This window comes from Squalius cephalus, assembly GCF_949319135.1.
Source record: "Squalius cephalus genome assembly, chromosome: 6".
Classification (NCBI taxonomy): domain Eukaryota; kingdom Metazoa; phylum Chordata; class Actinopteri; order Cypriniformes; family Leuciscidae; genus Squalius; species Squalius cephalus.
Window position 1 is genome coordinate 2661099 of NC_137127.1, and position 9709 is coordinate 2670807.

At 37.0% G+C, this 9709-nt stretch overlaps 1 protein-coding gene across 1 annotated transcript in view; it reads right to left on the reverse strand.

Annotated features, from left to right (window-relative positions):
- Window positions 1-3968: 3968 nt before the first annotated feature.
- Window positions 3969-9709, reverse strand: part of LOC307160084 (xaa-Pro dipeptidase-like) — an 80980-nt gene continuing 75239 nt past the window's right edge. The window contains exons 13-15 of the mRNA XM_079873912.1: window positions 7873-8057; window positions 5090-5281; window positions 3969-4263 (exon numbers count right to left, since the gene is read on the reverse strand). Of these exons, the coding sequence (XP_079730038.1) occupies window positions 4120-4263; window positions 5090-5281; window positions 7873-8057 (521 nt within the window). The 3' untranslated portion in view covers window positions 3969-4119. The remainder of the gene's footprint in view (window positions 4264-5089; window positions 5282-7872; window positions 8058-9709) is intronic.

Here is a 9709-nt window from a genome sequence, read left to right on the forward strand (position 1 = left end):
CACACATGAATTATGTTGAATATCTGTCAGCTGTTAAATTTAACTACACAATTAGATAATACCAGTTTAGCTCAACCAGTGACCAAGCAATGCTTCATTCTGTTCAGTCTGTGTGTGAAAAGAGCATTAGCAATTAAAGAGAAAACACACTTCAGCAAAACATGATCAGGTTACATTTTTTTTTGGCCCAACATTTTTTTATTTTAAGAATTTTTGGGTTTAATATGCCACAGTTTTTTTTTTCTTTATTTTGCTCTCCTCACTTACATAAATGAACTACAGTGTCCTGCACACACTAGTAAAAAATATAAAAAAATATATCTAGTGTCTGAATAATGTTTGGTTTGACTGTATGTGCAAGAATCTGTAGTTTATGGAAAAGCAGAAATTATGATCACAGATACACACATTTCTGTTCAACCTTCTGTGGAAACTGCCACACCATTATCTGACACATCTGTGTTTAATTGTTCATTTTTAGATAAATCTGCCCCTAAAATCATGTAAAAACTAAACAAACGTCATTAAACATGTGAGTCAGACGGTGTGTTCTCGTCTCATGCGGTTCTTGGCCAGAATAAGCTCAATAATGTAGATCAGACTTTCTGCTTCTGATAGTTCAAGGCCTCGTCATCTAACCAGTCACACTTCAGTAAAAGCTAAAGAGTAACTCTTACTTCAGTGATCTGACCAGGAACAACAGGCGAGAAGAAAGTTTGGTGTCAGAGAAGAATCCCAGTTCTATTAATATCCTCCACACTGAACATGGAGATTATGATTATTCATGTTTTATCATATCTCTCTGAAAGTATTTTGTATTGTGACTCTTTGAGTCTTTGTTTAAACCTGGTTTGATGGTGGCCATTACGGCTCTGTCTCCCTGATATGATCCCGACACAAAAACTAATACTTGCATTTATTCATTTAGCAGATGCTTTTATCCAAAATGAGGAATATCACAAGTCAACAATAATCATAGTAAACCAAATGATACCAAATTTATGGTATAAACTACATGAAGCAATAGCAGAAAATATGCAAAAGAGAAAATTTCTTTTCTTTCTTTTTTTATTAAAAGGAATTATAGTAAGCATCTTTAAACTGACTTCTAAATAATAAAAAAGACAGTTTGCTGTTGGAGAGCAAGTCTTGAGAGTTTAAGGGACTCTGTTTCTTTTGTTGTGTTGAATTTAGACACACGACCACAAAAATGCTTTTCTACCTTTTCAAATAAAAAACACACACAGTTGAGATGAACACAATAAATGATGGAAATGGATGCAACAAAACTGACATTAAAGTGTCGCACCCTCATGAAGACTGAGTAACTCCCTTTATTCTGCTGATTAACTGTAAAGTTCATTAAAGAGAAGTCATGTGACTCAACAGCAATCTTAGTGCAGTAACAGCCTCAAACTATTGTTTTACACAAGAACAGCTGGAATCTACTGGAATGAGGAAAGACAATCTCCACCTGTGTGCTAAGAGTATCATTAAAACAGCAGTAAAATCTGATGATGATGGTGTCATAGGCTACATTTATTTACTTTAGGGTAAAAATCAAAATGTGATTAACGCGTCGTTGAACTGTAAAAGCGCTTCATTCATACAGTCATATTATTGAGTGTCAGGATTTCTCTCTTCTGTCTCTGTTTACTGCTATTCCCACACGTTTAGTTCGACAAAAACAACTCATATGGGATTTAAACAACATTACAGAATTGTATTAATTAGTAAATAAAAGGTTGCACACGATTCTAAATGATGCTAGAAAAATCTGATGTTTATTAAAAAATAAGCATTGTATTTTCTTACAAACTTGCAAAAAGTGTACAGGATAAAATGCAAATGAATTGAGTAAAGTTTAAGTCAGGCTAAATAATGTTCAGAGCTGCTTTTATTAAGTTGTTTTATTAAAATGTTACACGGCTGCTACATGAAAGCATAAATGATCCGGTAATTCATTTTTGACACTGATTTCCATAAGATTAGTCATACAGAAGCGGTCACATGTTGTGTTTCCCTTTATAGAATGAAATATCAAAGATACTCATTTACTTATCCGTAAATCTCCATCAAGTGTATCTGGAAAATATGATTTGTTTGTAATAATTCTGACCCAACACATTTGAGATTAAGATGTCAGTTTCAGCATCAAGATTATGATGTTTAAAACACACTGATCCTGTTTAATAAAAAACAGAGAATATCTGTAATAATGATGAACTAAATTCAGCAGCGAGTCGACTACAACAGGAGCTCAATGATAAAACAGTTTAACCTTGAACGTTTCCATGACAAGCTTTATTCAGATGTGTCCCAAACTCCCAAACTACTGATCAATGATCAAACCCAATCCCAGACAGACTATACTGTATATATGTATATAGTTAAAAGTAGAAAGCATGTTAAAGTATCTTGACCTCAACGATCATCCTGACCACATGTGATTTTTCATCATGTATTTGATATAAACTTAGATCAGGTTCAGAAGGGTTTGACATTGATCCGGCTCTACCAGTCCTCTGGTTTTGAATGCACCATTCATTCAGGAATAAAACACACATTTAACGTCTGACACACCCAGATCTCCAACATACTGTACCGAGGAGTGTCCGTCTTACTTACAACTGAAACATCATTCCAATAAACATATTTTTCTACATTTCCGAGAAGAGTTAAAGGTTTCTGAGAAGAGCAGAATCACAACTGAACTGCTGGAAACAAACTAAACAACACTAAATGATGAAGTGTGTATATAATGAGACAATCCACACACACACTTCATCCAGCAAACCCTCAGTCCTCTATCATCCTCACAGTGATCAAGAGTATTTCTGTTATCAGCCGAGGACTCGTGTTTCTCCTCTAGATTACTCAACCAGTCTCTCAAAGTTACCAGATTTACAGCGACTTACAGTGTTGAAGAACTATAAAGTCTGAGGTTAGCGGCATCAAATCTTCTCTAGTCGCATCTTTTCTAAATAATATACAGTCAAACCAACATTTATTCAGACACCTTCAACATTTCTCACATTATCAGTTTATTCGCTATAGTTTAGAGAATGGTATTAAAATATGAGCAGAACTCAGTTGATATTTGACTGGTTTTGTCCGTCCTTCTGTTAGACTGTCTCACACATGAATTATGTTGAATATCTGTCAGCTGTTAAATTTAACTACACAATTAGATAATACCAGTTTAGCTCAACCAATCACCAAGCAATGCTTCATTGTGTTCAGTCTGTGTGTAAAAAGAGCATTAGCAATTAAAGAAAACACACTTCAGCAGAACATGATCAGCTCAAAGTGTCCCAATCATTTTTGGTCGCAGATTTTTATATATTTTACTGGTAGTCTCTGTATGAAAAGTTTTTGGGTATAATATGTCACAGTTTACTTTGTTTTACCATTTACCATTTAATTGGCCATGATTATTCATGTTTTATCATGTCTCTCTGAAAGCAGTTTTTCTCCTAATCTGATGATGATGGTGTTATATAACTTCTTCAGCTCAAATAATGCATGAACACTTTATAGGGTAAAAATCAAAAGGTGATTGTGTCGTTGAACTGTAAAAGCGCTTCATTCATACAGTCATATTATTGAGTGTCAGGATTTCTCTCTTCTGTCTCTGTTTACTGCTATTCCCACAAGTTTTGTTCGACAAAAACAACTCATACGGGATTTAAACATGACAGAATGTTATGAATTTGTAAATAAAAGGTTGCACACGATTCTAAATGATGCTAGAAAAATCTGATGTTTATTAAAAATAAGCATGGCATTTTCTTACAAACTTGCAAAAAGTGTAGAGGATAAAATGCAAATGAATTGAGTAAAGTTTAAGTCAGGCTAAATAATGTTCAGAGCTGCTTTTATTAAGAATCAAACTCTGAAAATGTTACACTGCTACATGAAAGCATAAATGATCCGGTAATTCATTTTTCAAACTGATTTCCATAAGAGAAGTCATACAGAAGCGGTCACATGTTGTGTGTTTCCCTTTATAGAATGAAATATCAAAGATACTCATTTACTTAAAGTTTAAAGTCTGATATGTTGAAGAAAAGGAGTGTCGTTATTATAATCATCATCATCATCATCATAATCATAATCTCAGAGTTTCTGGCTGCTGATGGGACTGAAGGGTTTGGACGTTTCCTCGGCCATGAACGCCTCAATCTCCTCCACGGTTCGAGGAACGCAGGTCAGAAGCTCCACGCCGTCAGCCGTCACAGCGATATCATCCTCAATGCGCACCTGAGACACACACACACACACACACACACGATCAGCAATATTCATGTTTGCATTTAATTTTCTCATATACTGTCATATACACTTTAATTCCCCCCATCTTATCATATACTGTAATTTCAGCATCAGCTGTTTTCTCTCAGTGTCTGAAACGCTTCCATCAAGGATTCAGTCTCTCTAAGCTCCGCCTCTCTGAGAGCTGCTCTGCTGTGATTGGTCAGAAAGCAAACGCTCATTATCATATCTGAATCTCAGCTCTTGATCACAGTGATACGAACAGTAACGATGGCGTGGGTTTTACCGTATCAATCTCAGAAAACAGCGTCTTCTCCACACGAACAACACGAACCAAACTCTTCCAGTCTCAGATACACTACAGTGTTTGAGGGCGGAGCTAAGAGACGCTGCTCAGCCAATCAACACCACAGGCTGGCATTATGCTAATTAATTACAAGTGAGACTGGAATTACTGACAACACATTTCAGCAGTTTAGAATCGATTCGTTGATCTTTAAAACTTTGCAGAACTTTTACATTCACAAAACGCTCTATTACACACTACATGAAAGATAATATGCGAAAAAGCATAAACATTCAGAATATTCACTTATAAAATCTGGATGCATGGAACTTTAGTCCTTTTGATTATAGCGAAAGATAAAAGAAATATACATATATAGTGTATTATATATGTACTGTAATGTATGATTTATATGCTTACATTACAGCATATAATATTATACATTGACAAATCAACTAAATTATCAGCAAAAATTATACGGTGTTAAAGAAAGGACTGGTTATGAATTATGTTATTAATAATTCTGACCCCGCCGAAGCCGCGGAAGCGATTGAGGACGTCTCTGTTGATGAAGCCGCACTGAGTCGGGGAGTCCAGCGCTTTATCCAGGAGATGATTGATGAAATATATTCCCGGCTCCACCGTGAGGACCATCCTCTCCTGCACCACACGACCCATCCTGAGACTCTTCAGCCCCGGCTCGTCCACGCGCTCGATGCCCTGGACAACACACACACACACACACACTTATAACCGCTGCTGCTGCTGGTCATCGTAAGCAGCGTTTCTCAAACCTGTCCTGAGGACACATTCACTGCACATTGTGTCTGTCTCTTCATCTAACACACACCTGACTACACTCACCTGCTCATTAGTAGAGATCGCAAGACAAACCCTGCGTCTCAATGTCCATACTATCCATCCTAAACAGTGTGTGAGATTAAAATAAGTGTGTCCCAAAGCATAGTATGTTGAATAGAGTATGCCAGAAGTCCAAAGATGGTCTACTATTTCCAGTGGATTTTTGAAGTGTGGATCCGTGCTCATTATATCAGCTAATATTACCCACAATCCATTGCGCTTTGGAGGAGGAACAAAAAAAAACCTCCTACAAAACATGGTGGATATGCGTGACCGACGGTGAGAGGTTTAGATAAAGCTTTGAGTGACTAATCATAGTTATAACCAGATAAGAAAATATTTATTTAATGGTATCCCTGTTATATTTCATCTGGAATAACAATGTGGACTTTTATAAAGATCCGTTTGGCCATTCACTTTTAAATGCATCATTATGCATTAATATGAGGAGAGTCTCCAACACTTCTGCATTTCTCTCTGATTCGGTAGGAAATGAAATGTGGAGGATTTTAACTGTGAGAAGATGACTGACAGGCCAGTTTACTGTGACAGGATCTGACAGAGAGCAACCGTTAAAGACACTATTGTATGACGTGATAGTTTGTCCCAAAGCTTGTCTACTTTCTGCTACACACTCAGAAGTATCTGCTTTTTCTTCACAAAAAGAGTACATACTTTTATGGCGTAGTATAAGTAGGTGAACTGAGATGCAGCACTGGGCTGTGTCTGAAATCGTCCCCTATTACATCAAATAGGGCTCTATTTGAGGATACAGCCATTTGTAGTGTCCTAAACCATAGTTATTGACGTCATTTAGTGCACTCATTCAATCCCACAATGCACCGCAATAACAAGTGTACAAATACCCCTTAATCCACTGTGAGAGTCGTGCACTGAATGATTTCCCGCGTCTCGCCAGGAGATGGCGCCGGCGCTGAATCATCCATTTTCCAAACCGTGCTGGTCCAGCGTAATATCATACAGGTATAAATTGATTAATAAATTGTTTAATTATGGCTTATACATGCTAGTTTCCATGACAGAGTTCAGGATAAATCTTCTCATTACTACTGGAGCTGCCAGTTTGCTATGTGTCAATGAATTATTAAACAGCAAACACACAATATGCAGAAGCGGCTCACTCAGTGTCCAGATTCACTCACTCATTCTCATTATATTAGTGGAGTAATGTAGGGAATAGTGAATGTGTGTGTAGGATGTGATTTTGAACACAGCGTTGGACTGAGTGTGTCTGATGAGTGTGTCAGTGATGAGGGTCTTCAGGACAGGGCTGAGAAACACTGCTTTTAACGACATTTGGTTTTAATCAGGCGTTTAAATGATTCATTCCTTCCTTTACAGAGTCAGTTCATGAGGAAAATATTTCCCTTGGTCTTGCTATAAAGCTTGACTATGAAAGCATAGATTAAAATGTAGTTTGATTTTTTTTTTTTTTACAAGAAACATACAGTTTTATTTGTATTGTGCCTGTCATAATACATATCAAAGCAGCTCTACAGAAAATCAAAATGTTAATGTTTATAATCGTAATGTTTAATAGTCTTCATTGAGAAGTTCAGCAATTTGAAGCTAAATCTGGAGACAATATAAATCATCAAACAGTAGAGATTTGATATGTAGTGTACAGTATATGGCTTTATGTGAGTGACTATGTATGTGCATAAAATTATATATATGTACAGTATAAAAGTTGTCAAATGAAGTAAATCACATTGCAGTGACATTGATGATTATAACATCTGTATGATTTTTTCATCTGTTTATAACATTCTGGTGTTTGTTTATTACCATATTTGTTAGCTACCATACCATGGCATTTTTGAGGAAAATGTTAAAATGTAGCAAAATAAAAACGTTTTTTTGAAAAGCTTTAGGATTTATCTTCAACAAAAATCTAAAATCATATCTGGCCTCTTAACATTTTGACGCAGTAACACATAATTACTATTTACTGATATATAACAATTTCCAATATCAAAATGGATAAAATTATATATATGTACATTATAAAAGTTATCAAATTAAGTGAGTAAATCACATTGCAGCGACGTTGATGATTATAAAATCTGTATGATTTTGGTTTTAATGTATAACATTGTGGTGTTACCAGATTAGTTAGCTACCATACCATGGCATTTTCATGGTGAGAAAAATGTTAAAATGCAGGAAAAGAAGAAGAAATAAACAAAAGGTAAAAGTTTTTTGATTTATCTTCAACAAAAATCTAAAATCATATCTGGCCTCTAAACATTTTGGCGTAGTAACACATAATTACTGATCTTATAACAATTTTCAATATCACATTACACATATTGTTTGTGATTTTTGTCTCATCACTCACCGCTAAGCACCGGATTATACATTATACAGGGTAAAATAGAGTAAAAAAGTGTGTGAATGTGTTGTATCAGTGAAAGCTCAGAACTGACCTCTGGATACCCACCCACGTCGTGGACGTCGATGCCCAGTAAGTGTCCCAGTCCGTGAGGCATGAAGACGGAGCCCAGGTGGACCTTCAGCATCTCCTCCACCGCCCCACGCAGGATCCCCATCTTCAGCAGCTCCTCCAGGTGAACCCGGTCCGCCAGACGATGCATGTCGGTCCACTTCACACCTGAGCGGGACATCAGACGCATCGCTCAGCTGAGACCCTCATTACATTTACATTTAGTCATTCATCAGACGCCTTTGTCCAGAGCGACTTACAAATGAGGACTAAAGCAAGTCATCGTGAAGAGGCAAAAACAACACAAGAAGTCTCAAAATACAAAGCTCAGGCATTGCTCAGAGTAGAACAAGCCAGACAAGGGAGGATTAGAGGTAAACACTGAGGTCAAAGGTCATTTTACAGCTCTCTCCGACTTTAAACCAAACACACAGTGTCTATTTGACTTTTTAGGAAGTGCATTCTTAAATAAAACTCAAATTTCAATATACACTACCATTCAAAAGTTTGGAAATTGTACTTTATTCTACAAAGATGCACTACATTGATCAAAAGTGACAGTAAATATATTTATAAGGTTACAAAAGATTGTATTTCAAATAAATGCTGTTCTTTTGAACTTTCTATTCATCAAATAATCCTGAAAATTACCTTGTTTCCACAAGAAATTAAGATTTTGAATGTTTTCAACATTGATAATAATCATAAATGTTTCTTGAGCATCATATCCTCATATTAGAGTGATTTCTGAAGGATCATGTGACACTGAAGACTGGAGTAATGATGCTGAAAATCAGCTTTGATCACAGGAATAAATTACACTTTACTATATATTCACATAGAAAACAGCTATTTTAATTTGTAATAAGTTTTCACAATTTTACTGTAATTTTTTATCAAATAAACGCAGCTGGTGAGCAGAAGAGACTCTTTCAAAACATGAGAAAAATCTTACTGACCCCAAACCTTTGACTGTTAGTGTAGATCAGACTTTCTGCTGATTGTCATAGATTCGGTCAGTAAGTTAGTGACAGAAAAGACTCACTTTGTTCACCGACGCTTGTATCATTCCTATTTTGCACCCGACGCACAGCGGACTTTTCCCTCCACAGACGCACGTCGGTAAATTAGGGAATGAACTTGCGCTCCCGGGGGCGGTTCAGCGAAAAGAGGAGGCGTGTTCCAGCGCAAACGTTCCCTGGTGCTATTTTGCAGTTTCAGAAAACAATTCCTCCACTGACCAGGAGAAACCTCGTCTAAAGATAGTGGTGCGTTTTCAGTGGAGCGTTCAGAGGCTATTTTAAGGGCGCATGCTTGGCCATAATCAATGTAGCGTGTGCACAACGCATACAAAATACAAATACAAATACATTATTACAAGGAAAAATATTCCACACGAGGGAAATCATTGTGGTGTCCATGAAGATGTGAAGAATAGGCATAAATCTAGCTTACACATTTACCCAAATTATCATACGCCTGTTTAACCGAAGCTAAGCTGGGTGTGTTTCTCCATCCCCAATGTCACTTCTCTGTGTTTTACGGCCCTGACGAGAACGTCGGTCTCCTCGGCTGTGAACCGCTCCTGCAAATCCGCCGTTATAATAGCAATCCGCCATGGAACAAGTGCGCCTGCTCTTAAAGGGAATGTGAGATGTCGCTCTGATTGGTTTATTTCACGTTACGCCCAAACCACACCTATGAGTAATGAAGCGACTTCAGACCAACACATTTTAGATTTGCGTCGGGCGCAAGAGTCATTTATCCCGCCGGTATAATAGCAACAGCGCCGAGACCCGCCCACAGAGTTACTTGCGTTT